This window comes from Tenrec ecaudatus, chromosome 1 (assembly GCF_050624435.1).
Source record: "Tenrec ecaudatus isolate mTenEca1 chromosome 1, mTenEca1.hap1, whole genome shotgun sequence".
NCBI classification, from domain to species: domain Eukaryota; kingdom Metazoa; phylum Chordata; class Mammalia; order Afrosoricida; family Tenrecidae; genus Tenrec; species Tenrec ecaudatus.
The window spans coordinates 105936794-105954551 of record NC_134530.1 but is presented as its reverse complement, the minus strand read 5'-3'; the positions used below and the strand labels follow the sequence as shown (position 1 = coordinate 105954551).

The 17758-nt window shown below is 44.1% G+C and overlaps 1 protein-coding gene across 5 annotated transcripts in view; it reads right to left on the bottom strand.

Moving 5' to 3' along the window:
• ST6GALNAC3 (ST6 N-acetylgalactosaminide alpha-2,6-sialyltransferase 3) overlaps positions 1-17758 on the bottom strand; it is a 697085-nt gene that overhangs the window by 129640 nt on the left and 549687 nt on the right. The window contains exon 4 of one of the 5 annotated variants that reach the window (XM_075557364.1): positions 16296-17213. The exons of the other annotated variants lie outside the window; for them this stretch is intronic. Coding sequence (XP_075413479.1) covers positions 17108-17213 — 106 coding nt within the window. The 3' untranslated portion in view covers positions 16296-17107. Of the gene's footprint in view, positions 1-16295; positions 17214-17758 lie in introns of those variants that run through there. 5 annotated transcript variants of the gene reach the window in all.

Sequence of the window (17758 nt, the reverse complement as noted above, 5' to 3'; positions counted from 1 at the left end):
AGGAGAGTTGCTCTTTTTAGAGACTGTGTCCTATAAAACAAAGAGTGAATCCCTGGTTCCGCATGCATACTCGTGTGGGTGGTCTTTGCTAAGAGAAAAACATTGAGTCCAGAATTCCGCGCTCTCTGTCCCTTCCTCGCTGCCCAAGGAGGGGGACATTAGCATCTCACGAGTCCGCTTTGACATAGAGTAAATTGCAATGGTAGGATTTAGCCAGAGCTTAGCCAACCGTGTCTTAGGCATTCCCAGTGCTACAACGGTTTCTGTTTAGTTCTGTATTTCACTGAATGGGAAAAGGCAGCTCCATTGTTGGAAGGAGCCTGACTTCAATAACACAACCCACATCTAGTTCCCTTAATCCTGTCGTCCCTGGACACGAAGGGAAGGGTTGACTGACTTGTACTGCACGTCCCATCAGTCTTTCCCTGCAGCCTGTGCCTCTTCAGCAAATAAAGGTTCCTTTATAAGACAGGAATTGCTGAACACCTGGCTGGCAGGTTCAGGCAAGGAACCAATGGCTTGAAAGAAAATGTCCATTTTCACGTCAAAAAATTAATCTGATGAGAATTCTACTAGTTTCCGCTTGGCTTTTTTAAAGGAGGCCTGAGTATTTTATGATTAGATTCTAGGCCGCTTCCTCCCTTCCCTTGGCTGTTTGCATCTAAACTAGAGAGATCTAACCCTTTTAATCTTTCAGCCACATCCTTTCCCAGGGCACCTGAATTCATTCACCCTTGTTGCTATTCTCTGCAGTTCTTCCAAATTGCCCCGGCTTCCCTGGTAATGAAGTGGGGGGAGGGGCAACGTGTGGTGCCAGGTGCTGCTCAGCTACCACGCTCCACAGAAGGACTGGTACTCCACACCCGTCCGCACAGGCAGTCTCACCCTGGACTTGCTTTTCATCCTGCCAGCTGGCATGGCTGGCCTGAATTTAATTTGCAGACCACTCGTCCCCTTGGGCCTACTGGGGCATCGCGGCAACCCTGGCGCCTGCTTCCCAGAGAACAGCTCTGTGTTTGGATTCTCTTTTCCCCGGTGGATTCGCTGCCTTGCCTTTTTTCAAACGCTCACCAAGTTATTATTCCCAGTCTACACACCTCAACTCTCCAAGGCCGTTTGCATTGCGTTTTATTTCTGTTGCCTGAGCTGCCCACGATACTTTCCAATTTGGAATCATTAGTGAATACCAAAAGCAAGTCGCTCCTTTCCCGTGCAGGTCGAGAATGAGAGAGAATAAGACCCAGACGAGTTTCAGCTACAGCATAATAAGCAGGTGCCACCTCTTCGCCATCCTCCTTCAGCAGTAACCTTGCCACCAGCTCACCACTCTGAACTGTCTTCGTTTTTTGGCCAGATTTAAGTCCACAGAGTCAGCCTTCTAGACAGAATTATGTCTTTGAAAAGTTCCAATTTACGTAAGACACAACTTTTATCCTTCAAAAGGCTTCTGTCATTATGGGACAGCTGGGGAATTCCACAATTTGCCACTTACTCTGAATCGAAGTGTGCGGGGCACTGTGTTAGGTACTGAGATTACAAACAGGGAAAACACAGAGCCCCGGTTACGGTGAGTTTTATCAGAGGATGCCAAGCCCCAAGCCCAATTCACTGTCATTGACTTGATTCCAGCTCATAGAGAACCTGTATCGGGCTTCCAAGATTGCAACACTACAGATTCACACGGCCTGCAAACCCCTGTGGTGCGTTTCACCTGCTGACCTTGCCTAACCCACCGTGCGACCAGTGCTCGTTAGTGTAATAGACACGGGCGTTTAAATACAGTAATACCATGTGAAAACAATTAGGAAGTGTATGACTGGGATGTCACTTAGATGTCTGCATGTGAGTGTTCTGGCATAGGGAGCAGAGAGAGTGCTAGTCCTGATTAGGTGTTGTAAGATCTTGGGCAAGCTAATCTTTCAACCCTTATCCATGAAATGGTACCAAGTTCCTAAGTGGCAATTTGTTAGGTTTAAATGAGATGAAGCGTGGTCAACACTTGGCATAGGGTGTGTCATAAAGTACTGAGACATTATTATTAATAATAATAACTATAATGATCATCATCAGTTATTATTATGACCTCTCTTATTTCCCACAATCTATCTGCCTAATAAGGCCTGTCTAGGTCACTGTGCTCTAGATAATTTGGAATGCTCACTGGGCTCAGCATCAAAAATACTGCAATGGGCCTTCCATGGACAGAAAAAAATAGATAGCATGTGTTTATGGATGTGCTGTATACAAACAACTAGATTACAAATTGCAATGTAGTCCTCTACCGAAGAACTACTACAACGTACATAGAAGGTAACTAATCGGAGACTGTGCAATGGAGGCCATTGACATCAGATTGTAGGATCGTGGGCTGTTCTGTAACTTCCAGTGATTCAAAAGCATGGCTCCAAGCCTGGAGAATGTAGAGGGTCAGGGCTAGATTCTTCCTACCAAAAAGGGCGGTCATTTCTGCCGATGACAGTCACAGAGACTATTTGGTAGTGATTGCCTGCTGCTCTCCCATGATGAAATTCTCACCCATCTATAGCCAAATGAGTTGAAGAGAGGATTTTATGCAACGAAATGGCTTCACTTTAAAAGGCTGATATTGTGCCCTCTCTATTTTGTGGGCGTTAAAATGTCATTTCTTTCATAGAAAGAGGATTTGAAGATATCCCCACCTTATCAAGCCTCAAGATGTTATGAGTTCTGTAGTGCTTGTTCCTATGAAACCTCATCTACTCCCACTTTAAATGCCATCGATATACTGATAATGCGTTCCTAGCAGCAAAATTCTCGGCTTTTGCCTGCGTCGCTACCTACTTTGAATATCTTCCAGCCACTTTAATTTAACAAGACTCATGAAGACTCCCGTGATTTGCCCCCTCCTGCCTCAATCTGTTTTTGATGCTCTTTCCTTTCTCAGTAAATGTCACACTGAATGGTGAACTGCTCAAGCCAGGAATAGAGTTGTCATACACGATGCCTGTCTCTCTCTCTCTCTCTTCCCTTCATCTATCGATAAACCTCAGCAATTCTAATTTCAAAATATGATTGAAATCCAACTGCTCGCCATCATCACTGAAGGCACGTTCAACACATCTAAGTCACTGCAGTGTCTGGCTGTCCCCCCCGCCCCCCTGCTCACTTCAATACATTCTGCAGTATTATTCAGAGAAATATTTTACAAACATAAATTTCACTTGCAATTCTTTAATCACTATATATCACTCAGCATAAAATCGAAAATCTTTGCCACAACCTTTAAAATCCTAGTCTGAGAACGACACAGTGAGTCCAAGCATCAGTTTGCTGGAGATTTCTCAATGTGGAACATGTTGTCAGGGAACCCTGCTTACTCCAACAAAGCACATATCTCAATATGAATTGTGTGTATACACCCCCGTGATTGAGAAGCAATTACTAAGTCTTCAGCTGCTAACCAAAAGGTTGGCAGTTTGAAACCACCCAAGACTCATGGGGAAAAGACCTGTAATCTGTATCTATAAAGATTATAGTAAAGAAAACCCCATAGAGAAGTTCTACTCTCTTAAACGAGATTGCTATTTGACAGAATCCACTCAATGGCACTAAATCACCACCATATGATCGATTGATTAACAACCACCTCTCCTATCAGACTACAGGATTTCGTTTTTCTTCACTTCATTCCCAAGCCATTCGCTGCAAATAGCCTGGGCTCCATGAATTCATTCAAAGGAAAATACACTTTGAACACCTTTACTTGGTAAAGTAAAAAGGTGACTCCAATGAAAAGTAAGTTATTTCCCTCTTGTCTCTGAAATCTTGAAGCTGGAGAAATACGAGTCTATGGTTGAAAATACTACTTGAGCTCTGAATCTGACCAGAAGGGCCCCAAAGCAAACAAACAAAACAAAAGCACCTCACTGCCATTGAGTCCATCCCAGCTCACACTCAGAGTGACCCTGTAGGACATGGGAGAGTCACCTCTGCCTCTGTGAATATAACTTTTTTTTATACGCCAGTGTAAAATACTTTATTTAAAGCTGCCCTGTCATATTTTTGTGATACGTCAACATTTTCCTTTTTTAATTAATAAATCTTTTTATTGGGGCTCATACAACTCTTATCACAATCTGTACATACATCAATTGAGCAAAGCACCCTTATACATTCGTTGCACTCATCATTCTCAAAATTCACCTTCCACTTGGGTTCCTGGAATCAGCTCGGTTTCCCTTTTACTTCCCCTCACCCCCCACTTCCCCTTTCCCCCTGGTCCCTTGATAGTGTATAAATAATTATTATATCTTATCTTACACTGCCCGGCATCTCCCTTCACCCACCCTCCCATTGCCCATCTCCCAGAGAGGAGGTTACACATAAATCTCCAAGATCGGTTCTCCCTTTCTACACCCCCTTCCATCCTGGTGTCGCCACTCCTACCGCGGGTGTTGAGGGGTTCATCTGTCCTAGATTCCCTGTGTTTCCAGATCCCTACTGCACGGCTGTACATCCTCTGGTATAACCAGGTCCGCAAGGTAGAATTGGGGTCATGATAATTGGGAGGGGAGGAAGCGTTCAGGAACTAGAGGATGGTTTTGAGTTTCATTGTTGCTACACTGAACCCCAAGTGACTCATCTCCTCCCCACTACCCCTCTGGAAAGGATGTCCAGCTGTTTACAGATGGGCATTGGGTCCCCATCATGCACTCCCCCTCATTCACGGTGATGTGATTCCCACCCCCACCCCCCACCTGCCTTTGTTGTTTGAGTCCTGGTCTCTGCCCTTCACGATCACCTATGTTGGTGTGCTGCTTCCGTGTGGGCTTCGTTGCTTCTGGGCTAGATGGCCGCTTGTTTGCTTTAAGTCCCATATGCTATATCTCTCAGTAGCCGGACACCATCAGCCTTCTTCACCACACTTGCTTATGCACAATTTCGTCTTCAGCGATTATGTGAGGAAGGTGATCACACAATGATTGTTTTTGTTCCTTGGTGTCTGCTTTAAGAGTAGGAAACTCCAACTTTCCTCCCCCTGGATGGATGTCTGGTCATTTCAAACCTCTGACCTGCAATTAGCATCCCAACTAGTAGCCACCAGGAGGTCCAGGAGCTATGCAGATAGATTCTGCGAGTTTGCTGGGGGTTCTAGCTGGGACTAGCTAGTTAATGGTAGGCTGGTGTCTGCTCTCTAAAGATGAAGCTATTTCTTTATTCCAATTCTAACCCTGTAACTGGGCACGGATGCTATCATTCTCAAGAACATGCCAGGAATGGAGGAAAGTCAATAGCATCCATCTCATTAGCAGTTTTGAAGAATTCCTTTGCATATTTTTAACTGATGGATTGATAACGTGGAACGATAGAAAAGTTCATGCATCGTAGCACCCTGCCCAGCGCCATTTGGCGATCCTGTATTCCATTGCATAGAAATGTGGCCTGTTGGTGAGGCAGATACGGTTCTAACCCAGCCAATCAGATGACTTCCCAGGAGCAGCTCCCTTTACAACCCTTGGATGGTGATATCAAACATTTTATTGAGATCCAGATGTTCTTGTGTGCAACCTTCCCGGAGTGAGTGGTTGTCAGGTAGTCCTGTCCAAAAACAGGGCACTCAGTACTTAACTGGAGGCGCCCACAATTGTGAAATGGTCTCCAAAGAACATGAAATTGCTTGTCATCGTTGTCAAAATCACATGTGAATGGGCTATTTGCTCTCTGGGTTGTAATCAAAAACTCAATTAAAAGAAATTTTGGAATTATCAACTTTCAGGCATGGATTATTCCGCTGCAATGCAAGCTGCTTCTAGCGTGAGATGTTTCCAGCTTTCACAAGATGGCTGAATTTCAAAGCAGCCCAGAGGAACGGGTGGGATCTGAGCCGAGACGGAAGCATTATGCTGTTGCTGTTACTGCCATCAGCTGCTCCGACCCATAGCAACCCCATCCTCGCATCTGTGCCGTCGGCGCACTCCATCTCGCGGAAGGTCTTCCTCTTCTTCGCCGCCCTCCACTTGACCAAACATGATGCCTTTTTCCAGGGTCTGGTCTCTCCTGACAGTATGTCCAAGGTATGTAGGACAGAGCCATGCCATCTTTGCCCCTAAGGAGCACTCTGGCTTACTTCTTCCAATGCAGTGGCTGGCAACGCTCCGAGCAGTGCATGAGGTTTTCTGCGGCTTCTACCTCGGGAGGGCGGAGCCAAGCCCTTCTTCATTGGCTGTTCTTAGCCTGGAACTCCGCTGAAACCTGTTCTCTTGGGACGACCCTGCTGGCATCTGAAATGCCAGTGACATAACTTCCAACATCACAGCAACACACAAGCCGCCACAGTACGACAAACAGACAAGTGGTAGGGAAGCAGACAGACAGGTGGTAGGGAAGCATGATAAAATGGGGCCAAAGCATGACCCACATGTTGACAGGACCTATGAGGTAGCATCCCTCCCCTTCTAGCACTCGTGGGTGTATCTTCAATTCTCTAACTGGGTTGCATCACTTCATTAACATCGAGGACCACTGTCCCTGAGGAGTCTTTTCAAAATGAGCAAACAGAAGGTGGCTTACTGTCATTTACTTTTATACTATGCAAATCCACTAAATGAATATTATTGGAAAAATTAACTGCATTTCAGTGGATGACACTAAATATAACCACATTTGGTTCTTAGAGAAATCATTAACCTAAGAGGCTGATCATATCAATCAGCCTCGGTGAAGAGAGAGAAGCACATGGGCATGCATGCCTGAAAGGGCAGTCCCCATGTTGTCACTAGAGCTGGAGCAGGAGGATCAAAGAGGCCTGCCTCTGCCTGCAGCTGGTCAAACCCGCGGGGTGAACTCAGAACACCAAGGACCAACAGTGACAATTCAGGAGCAGGCAGGACCAACAGTGACAATTCAGGAGCAGGCTCCATTTGTTGAGAACTGACTGCGCACGACAAAGGAAGCTCATCCTGCTGAATACAAAGGCTGAACAACACAGTAACCTTTTGAGATATGCCTCACAGCTGGGAAGTGGGGATCAGGAAGCCAATCAGTTTGACTCTAACCCCTGGAACCCTAAAGCAACCCTAAAACCTTCTAAACATGCTCTCCTCTTGTTTGGGCTGTTTGGGAAGTCCCTAGAAATGTCCTATGAATTTGAATATTGGCTTTTTCCATTTTTAAAATAAAGACTGTTGTAGTTTTTATAAGAATTGAATTGAATCCATACATCACGTTTGATAGTAGTGAAATCGTAACAATATTTAGACTATATGAAAAATAGGTAGATAAAGGCAGCCTTCCTCACCATAAAGTCGTACAGTCTAGATGCAGACTTAGCAGTGAGCAGAGGCCATGGAAGGTTTGTTTTTTGTTTTTTACTAGTCTAGCCATCCTATCAGGCTGGACAAAGCCAAGTGCATTTAGAGTCACTGAGTGTAACCACATTTGGTTCTTAGAGAAACTATTAGCCTAAGCCCTTTACTCATTGCCAATGAGTTGATTCCAACTCCAATGACGCTCCAGGACAGAGCAGGATGACCCAGGTGGGTTGCGGAGTCTGTAACGCGATGTGAGTAGAAGCCCAGTTTTTCTCCGGCGGAGCGGCGGGTGATGTAGAACCGCTGACCTTTCAGATCACAGTCCAACACGTGTCAGTGAACTCCGATGGGTATTTTTCTTCTATTAATTTTGGAGTTGTTTGGATACCATGAAAAACTTTCCCCCTCCTTTTAAAAATTGATGTCAGCCCTAGCTTCCATGATGGTAAAAGTGACCCCGAAACCACTGTTGGTGGGAAAGTTAAACAGAAATTAGCAGTGACTCGAATTTTCCGTTCAGGTCGTCAGATCGGATGAGCAGTGCTCCTGCTCTGTCGCCTGAAACTTGGAATGAAGGGAGGTTGTGCACATCGGCATGAGCCTTCTCCCAGGCAGAATCCCCTCTTTCCTGCTGGCAGCGGCTCCCTGTGACACGTGACAATGGGGATACCCCCGAAAATGTTCATGGCCCTAATTCCGACTCCAGTTTTTTGTAATATGAGCTTCACTTTCTAAAAAAAATCAGGGAAGATGGCTTGATTAGAATAAATGGCTCACATTAGTGGAGTGGTGGGAAGAGATGTGAACTAGAGAGGGGGGTGTCCAATCTGGCAAAGCCCCTGAAAGGCAGGCAAAATGTGCATCTCTAAGGACATGCTCCTGGGAGGGTTAGTCCAGTGATCTGGGGACCAGCTAGTTATATCTTATGTGATGTATAACATATCTGAATACAAACAATCAATGTGTGTAGCAAGAACAAAGCAGGACTGGGGGGTGGGGAGATCCAGTCATGCTCGAAGAGACTAGAAGAAGCATGTGTTGGGGAGAGGGAGCAAGTGCTTGGCCTGCGCTCTAGAAGCAGCGCGCGATTCCTGGGTTGCTCTAAGGGACTGCTTCGTGGCTGGCAGGAGGAAAGGATGGTGGGCGGCCTCTCAAGATGCACTCCAGCTGCTTAATCATGGTGTTTGCTTCTCAGGAGGAGAAATTCCTCATGTTCTTTGTCTTGAAGGCATGAAGCATGAACTCCTCCTCCACTGCACCAACATTTCTTTCCCTCCACCTTTCTCATCTCCAAAGGTTGAAGTCCTTCCTGCTGAAGGCTAACCATGCTAACGGATCCTGTCGGCTCCCTTCCACTTCTGCCATTCCCTTTGGGAACTTGCTACATCATTTACCCCCTGATGTGTCCTAGACTTTCTATTTTTCTTAATATCATTTGCTTCCTTTTCTTCAGTTCCACGGTACTGTGCCGGGTCCCCTCATGCAATGTTGATTACCCTTCTCAGATGCCAAGGCCCCTGGGTGCCAGCAGTTGATGCGCTCAACCGGTGAAAGACCGGAAGAAAGCCTGGCCATCTTCTCCATCGAAAACCATGTGTCCTTTAGAAACCTTGAAATAAATGCGTGAAAGCGACCAGATCATTTTACCTACTACAATAGCATTCTGTCTCTAAATGGTTGTCTACTACATGTTGTCTACAAGACAAACTATGGCCTTGGGAGATATCCCCAGCCCGTCTCATAAAATTCACTTGTACCTATGCTGTCCTCTCCTACTTTGCACGCAGTCCTCCCTGTTGCACCCAACTGCGTTATGCAGCGGTCAGCCCAGGCTCTCACCATGTTCCATTTAGAATGCAGCGATACCTCGTACCTGCTTTCCCTGGCATTCAAATGCACCTTTCCTACTCCCCCAGACTGTCCGTGCTTTCCCTTGGCTTTGCTGATTTTTCATCACCAAGAAGATATATTCTAAGCATTTATCATAATATACAAGGCCTTCTGTAATCTGACCTCTTGGGCTGTTGCGTTTGCTAGCCTTGGCTTGGTGGCTTAAGCACTAGTGATACTAATCTCTTTTACTGACCCAGAAGACACCACGCTATTTTTCACCTCCAGACTGTATTCTGGCCATCTTCTCCACTGGGAACTCTCTTTATCTCCATTTCTGTAAGACCTTCTGAACTTTCTGACTCTAAAATAGCGCGAGTGGCCCCTTTCCATGCTTTCCAGTCCCTGGTATGGCTCTATCACTACACAGAGCTACACAACTTGGGTGTTCTCTGTTTCTAGGTCTGAAGTGGAACTCACAGCAAAGATCAGTAGTATCGGGCCTCTGCGACCTTGCAGTGCTGAAAGCAGTTCTGGGCACACAGTGGACAATGTATAGTGTACAGTGTATAATGAGTCTCTGGGTGGGTGGTACAAATGAATAGAAGCATTTGGTTGCTAACTGAAAAGCTAGCGGGATGAGTCCATCCAAAGACACTCAGAAGTAAGTCCTGGTGATCTAATTCTGGAATGAAAAACAGAGCTCTGGAAACTGCTATCGAGCATGGTTCTGCTTTAATACTCATGAGCCAGAGTTGACTCAATAGCCATTGACAGAGATATGCAGGGCTTTAAATGTTTCAGAATGCCTTCACACATATTACCGCCTTTAATCTGTTTGACAGTCCACCTTGGCATTGAAACTACATATTCTGTTTCTATTTATACTATGTGGGAAGACAGGGAAACTTTAGCTGAGAAATACCTAAACAATGCAACACAGAAAAACACTAGATCATAACACACATGTGTTCATTTTTATTTTAACAGACAGCATCACCAAAAGGATGTCTATGCATCAAAATATTTAATATCACAACTTAACCAGAAAGATTTATAGTTTACAGTATCTGAGCCCTAGAACAAGACCTACCTTTAATGCGATATTTTCAGTAGAAGTTTTAATTATTCCGTGGTCCAGAGAATTTTAATCTAGATGGAGTACTCAGTTCTCATTTTTCGCTTCCATCTGAGTTTTTTCCCTTCATTTTAGGTAGCAGATGAATTCACAAATTGGATTTTTGCATATAAAAGCATTAAAAACTGAAACACTGTTTGATTAAGACTTGCCCAGCAGAATTTTAGAATAAAATAGCTATCAAATGCTATTTTTGCCCACAAAGCAAGTATAGTTAAATTATAAAACCTGTAGTCCATTACCAATACCATTTTAAGTGTTTTTTTCCCTTTAGACACAGAGCTTTATCTCTTGAATTACAGAGAAAGAAATCTTATAGCAACAAACAAGCTCATGCTTTAAATGATGCTCAGAATTTTAATAATTGTTTGTCCGATATTTGAATTCACTTTCCTCAGGGTAAGAGAAACTGAATTGCATTAGTTACTTCCCTACTGGAAAATATCATCTACATATGATATTAATAAGTTTGCAGTTCCACTCTGCTTCCATTTCTAAGTGACTATAAAGGAAATTGTATTTTTTTAAATAAAGAGAAAATATGGAACTCAAGATTCTCATGCTAACATTTTCATTAGAAGTCCCCGTGGCATTGGAACCCTGGCGGTGTAGCGATTATGTGTTGGGCTGTGATCTGCATGGTTGGCAGTTAGAAACCACCAGCAGTATCTCCAAAAGACTGGGTTTTCCTTCTACTCCTGTAACAGTACAGTTTGGGAAACCCACAGGGGGTCAATATGAGTCAGCATTGACTCAATAGCAGTGAGTTTGGTTTTGAGGGGTTTGGTGGCACTGTGAGGTAAGCACTGGTCTTCGAGTTGCAAAGTCAGCGGTTCGAACCCACCCGTCACTCCATGGGAGAAAGATGTGGCTGTCTGCTTTCGTAAAAATTGTAGTCTCAGCAACCCTAGACAGGGCATTACAAGGCACAATCTACTAGAAGGCAGTGCATTCTGGGCTTTTACATACGTGAAAAAGCTCAAGTAGTGCAGTGCTTAAGCACTTACTGCTCACCAACCACCAGCCACTCTGCAGACGAAATACGTGGTAGTCTTCCTCCTTAAAGATTTATAGCTTTGCTATACTGGACCCTGATTGGCTCGTCTCCTCCCTGCTACCCCTCTGTAATGGGATGTCCAGTTGCCTACAGATGGGCTTTGGGTCTCCACTCTTCACTCCCCCTCATTCACAATGATATGATTTTTTTGTTCTTTGATGCCTGATACCTGATCCCATTGACACCTCATGATCACACAGGCTGATGTGCTTCTTCCATATGGGCTTTGTTGCTTTTGAACTGGATGGCTGTTTATTTATCTTCAAGCCTTTAAGACTGCAGACACTGTACCTTTTGATAGCTGGGCACCATCAGCCTTCTTCAGCACATTTTCTTATGAACCTGCTTTGTCTTCAGTGATCATGTCAGGAAGGTGAGTATCATGGAATGTCAGGTTAATAGACCAAAGCATTCTTGCATTAAAGGAGTACTTGAGTACAGTATAGCACCTATGAAAGTATAGTATAGCACCTATGTAACATACAACTTTCCTTTATTTATTTAATGCTTCCCCCTCACCCACCCCCAACATGATCCCAATTCTACCTTATAAATCCAGCTTACCAGAGGATGTACACTGGTACAGATAAGAATTGAAAACACAGAGAATCCAGGACATATGAACTCCTCAGGACCAATAATGAGAGTAGCAATACCAGGAGGGGAAGGGGAAGGTGGCATAAGAAAGGGGGAACCGATCACAAGGATCTACATACAACCCTCTCCCTGGTGACAGAAAAGAGAAAAGTGGGTAAAGGGAGACATTGGACAGTATAAGACATGACAAAATAATAAGAATTTATAAATTATCAAGGGTTTGTGAGGGAGGGGGACACGGAGGGAGGGGGAAAATGAGGAGGTAGTACCAAGGGCTCAAGTAGAAAGCAAATGTTTTGAGAATGATGATGGCAACAAATGTGCATATGTGTTTGACACAGTGGATTTATGTATGGATTGTGATAAGAGTTGTATGAGCCACCCATAAAATGATTTCAACACAAAAGATTTATAGTTTTGGAAACTATGGGGGCAGTTCTGAAGACATTGGAGTTCAGTTTGCTCTTGGTGTAAGTAGGGAAGGGACCCTAATGGCTCAGCTGCTCAATGAACAGAGCAGTGTGAAGTCACCAGCTGCCCGAAGCCAATCTGCTTCCCTGAAGATCGTAGCTTCGGAAGCCCTGTGACAAGTTCTACTCTGTCCTGGGAGGGTGGGATGGGTAGGAATCATTGGTATGGCAATGGATTATATGGCAATATATATATTTTGCTTCACTTTATAAAGTTAGGCAAATTAAAACATGTCCATTACATTAAGAAAACAGTGTACATATAACAAAAATTAGACTGTTGTCTGGTTATTATTGCCCTAGAAATTAAAAATTTCTTCAGCGATATTAAAATTCCCAAGGCTTTGTTCATACATAACTATGAAGCAGAGGCTTGATGCTCCTGTAAAGATTTACAGCCTCAAAAACCCAATGGGACAGTTCTACTCTGTCCTGTAAGGTTGGTATTGGAATTGAGTCAATGGCAGTGAGTTTAGTTTTTTGGGCTTTATTAAAAGAAGATTTCCACATGCCAGGTAAGAGATAATCACAAAGGTTGCAGATTTTCTTAAATGAATAGAATACAATACTAAAACCTTATGTAATGCTTACATGGCTTATACAACTATGGGGTCAAGGACTCTTCTATGCACCTTAAAGTAATAATCCACGTTATGCTCACAACTACTCAGAGTCTAAGACCACAATCCTTAAGGCGTGTTCTCAACTACTAGTCCACACTGCCTCTACCATGCCCATCTGCCTTGAGTATGTTATGGACGGAATTCGATCCTCCCAGCTGGCAATACATGTCAAATTGAGTAGGCAAAATTATCAATGTTATGTAATTTTCCTCAATTTTGTGATATAATGTAATTATTCTATGTATTACACATCTGTGCTTGCTGCTAACCACAAGCCCAACAGTTCAAAACCACCAGCTACTCCTTGGAGATTTTCCAATTCCATAAACATTTACAGTCTCAGAAACCCACAGGGGCAGTTCCATCCTACAGGGTTATTATAAGTCAGAATTCACTTGATGGTAGTGAGAGTTTTTTGTTGTTGTTGTTGTTCTTGTTTATTGTACATCCAAACCTCTACAATATTAATAAGAAAGGATACGATCTACAGGATTGGGCTGCTTCCTGAGTCAATCTTTTTTATATGTAAAAAGATTCAGCAAGCAGAGATTAGGGGATCTACTAGAACCATAAAAGCAAAGCTAGGAGTGGAGTATGTTGTTTGGATTTCGAGTTCCTGTGCTGGGAGCCTCCTAGACCCAGGGGACGATCCATGGGGGATCTCCACAGAATACTGAACGTGAGACGCTGAAAGGAGACAGGCGCTATCCACAGAGCTCTGAATTTGCACTTCTAGCCTCCTAAACAGTCAAAGAATAGATTTCTGTATGATAAAGCCAAAGAATAGATTTCTGTATGATAAAGCCAAAGAATAGATTTCTGTATGATAAAGCCAAAGAATAGATTTCTGTATGATAAAGTCAAAGAATAGATTTCTGTATGATAAAGCCAAAGAATAGATTTCTGTATGATAAAGCCCTCTAATTGTGGGACTTCTGTTACTGCAGCATGCAATAGCTAAGACAGTATGGCTACTCTACATTGCCATGGAGATGAGCTCATAATGAGGACTGTCTTACATTCCTATACATTGTTATTGAAATACTATTGTTTATGAAATCAAAGACTCCAGGGAAGTTTAAGTACATAAGGATCTAAGAATTTATTCATTCTAACCAAGACACAGAGAGGTTCTCTGAGGTGCTAGTGTTGCAGGTTAGAGACTAGAATCCCTATATTTTATACTATTCTATGCTCCTTCTTTGTATGTGAAAGGTGAAATGCCTATTTACTTAGAATAGATATCCCAATCATCTGTAATATGCCACGAATCATTTTGCCTGGAGATGAGGTTTATGCTCAAGGAAAATACCTGTTCTCATAGAGTCGTGCTATTTAATTCACTAAGTCAACACAGATTTACTGAGCACCAACAATATACTAGGTAGCAAAGGGGTGTTGATCAAATAGGAGGTGAAACGTATTGAGATAGTCCCTCATCTTAAAAGAGTTACATAAAATACAAGAGAGCAACATGACACATGCACAGAAAAAATACATGAGAGCATATAGGTAAGAGCCTGGTGCTTGGTAAATTCATTTCAGGAAACATCGGAGAAGGGAAATCAGAAAACGGGAGAGGCCCGTGTTTGTACTCATTGGGGAGAGCAGAGAGGTCAAGGTGGTTGGTGCCCACAGTGGAGTATGCAGCAGCTCTGAATTTCAGGGATACAGTGCTGAGTGTGAGAAATACAATGGGATTTGACATGTGTCATTCATGTGCATTAAAACACTCACATATAGTAGTAATCATTATTATCTTTACGAAAAAAGATGTACAAATAAGATAGAATAGAATGTCTGCTTAGACAGGGACGTAAAAGTGCATGGGACAGATACAATTAGCACATTAATTAATAGGTCCAAAGAGACCAGGAGCCTCTGTGGCCCGTGAATGTAAACGCATCCCAACCCAGTTAGCCTCCACCCCCAAGCTTAAGGGAAGCACTCAAGCAGGCTTAGGCCAGATACAGAGGGCTTTGTGGCAAGAAGACTTGAGTGAAGCGTAGTCAGGGATGGGAGGGGGAGGGAAGGTAGGGGTTGAGGACAGTATGGCAGGGAAGGGACTCCCATGCCTGCAGAGGAGGTGCATAGAGGCAGTAGGAGACATACGTCCTGTTAGGGAAACGGGACGCTAAGCGGGCAGACACATCAACGATGACATAGTAGAAAATATAAACTAGAAGGAGTTCCTGAGCATATGGCTGATGCTTCGAAAGAAGGAAGCAAGGAGAGGGGCCTGGGAGGGTCCTCAGCAAGAAGAAACACCCAGGGGATGACGCATGTAAATTCCACACTCCAGAGCGCCCGTGGATGCACGAAGATCTGACGTAGGGGTGGCTGTGGAATGTAAGAGCCTCTGGTTGTGCTAAAGGAAAAGCTGGAGGTTCAAGTTCACCCAGAGGCACCTTGGAGGACAGGCTCGGCCATCAACAACGTCTGCACTTTTGAAAGAGCAGCCATTGAAAACTATAGAGTTGCTTGAGCCCCCAATAAAATGATTTTTAAATAAATAAATAAATAAAATGTTTTGGGAATGCTGATGGCAAAATAAATAAACCTCAAAAAAATTATAGAGTCCAGTTCTACACGGACACTCATGGGCTGCCATCGATGGGAACCACCGAAGGGCAGTTGGTGGAATGGAAAGGAGAGGCACATGAAGAGAGGACCCCTCCACCAAACAAGCAACACAATCCCAGCACAGGTCACTCGCGTCTTTGCGTGGCACCTGCTTTGCAGAAGTTTGCTTCAAAGTAGTTGTGGTTCCTGAGAGCAGTTAAGTGGGTCACTTGCTTAGCTTTCCTTAGTGGTAGATTAATTAGCCAGCTGTAACTCCCGGATCTCTATTTTTAAATAATGACTTGCATAAATCTCCCAAGACAAGCACTCGCCACTGGTACACAGCACATTCCGGCAGCTGCAAGTTATTATGCCCAGTGGAAATTAAATATCTTTTAGGGAAATCATGCAAGATCTTGTGACAAATATGGAATTAACCCCCGTGACCTCTGTGCCGCCTCATTTCTTTGCTCCTCTGTCATCTTAATAAGCAGAGTCTCTGGGGTTCTGGACTGACAGCAGAATTGGCAATATTTTTAAAAAGCATTATTCATCTATGGACATTGGCAGGACATAGAGCCACTGTCTAGGGTTGCCCTAGAAGCTCTGGAAATTCAGTATCAATAAACACACACAGTGGGCCCTTCCTGAAGTACCATCAATTTGGGTCAGAAGGAGATATTTACCACTCCATAGAAGTAAACAAAGAAAATGTGCTGTCGTTTCAGGTGCTTTATTTCCTCTGCTTTACCACTACAAAGTTCACACTTCTCTCCTTCCCACCAAGTGCACTCTGGCTCCTTCTGACTTCCTTCTTTAAAAACAAAATCCAGATTTTAGAATCTGGACTTTTCGTTTTCCTTTTCACAACCCTTTTTTATGGTAGGTGTGCTGTTAAATTTTGCAGAGGATACGGCAGGCTGCATCCTCAGTCGTAGTGAAACCAGAATGGAGGAAACAAGAAGAGCTTTCTAGAATATTCGTGGAACTACCTCTGGAAGGATCCTCAGCAGCACTCAGTATCTCTGGCCACCTAAATGCCCATTCATGGCTAATAAAATGACAGCCACGCGACGCTAATAACCACCAAGAGGAGAACTCGATTTGGGGCTTTGATCAGCAAAAGGCAAAAGCCAGGCCACCTTACAGTTTTGACAGGACATATTTCCTTAGGGGAGTGAAAAGGGAGTGCTCTCTTCCCAGGTTATTGTAAAGACTCCATAAAAAATGTCTAATTTTCCACGTGGGCACCAACGATCTGGATTCGAGGAGAAGAAAGGAAGCAACGCCTCGATGCAGACGGCACAACGGCAGTGGGTGTTAACGCGATCTTCAAAAGCCATGTCCGTGTCCTCATCCCTGTCATCCACAGATGTGGCCTTGATGGAGGGTCCAGGTTAGGCGGGGGGAGGCTTGTGGTACGCAGAAGACAGATGCTCAGACAAGAAGTTCCTGTGAAGGCAGATATTGGGTGGTGCAGACACAAGCCAAGACATGCTGACAAACTCCAGAAGCGAGACAAACAAAAAGCAGCATCTCTCCTAGGGACGCTTCTGCAGGGCGCACAGCCCCGGCGACACCTTGACGCAGAACTTCCGGCTTCCGAACGATGAAGGCATTCCGACTACTCCAACACACCAAGGCATTCTTTGTTACAGCAATTCCAGGAAATGAACACAGAAATGAAGCAGAACAAATCAGTCTGTGTCTCTACTGCTCGTGGAGCCACCACCTCAGAATCTGACATTGTGCTGACTATAGTAAAAAAAAAAAATGTCCTGCCCTGCCTGACAGCTCGGCACATTAACGACATGGGTTCACATAACGACTGGGTCTTGAGCGGGGAGTATGTCATTCTAAGAGGAAGATGATGGGTGCTCATGGCGGCTCTCATGGTGCTCTTGCTCACAAAAGCCATCACAACCTAGGACTGTGTGAAGTTCGACTCAGTCACGAGCATATCAGGCCTGGCTTTACTGTTCCAGACACTCCAGAATCTCTCCCCCGTAGGAGGACTGCAAACTCAAACACTTTTGTGAAGCCCCAGTTTCCAATTTCATCCAGATAGCAGTGTTATCTGGCCCTTCACCTTGACCCTTTGACCTCCTATGTCAAGAAGTAAACATGGTCCCTGCTTCCAGCTAATGAGTCCCAACACTGCTGAAAGTGAGTCTCTCTTCTCAATTTTGTGA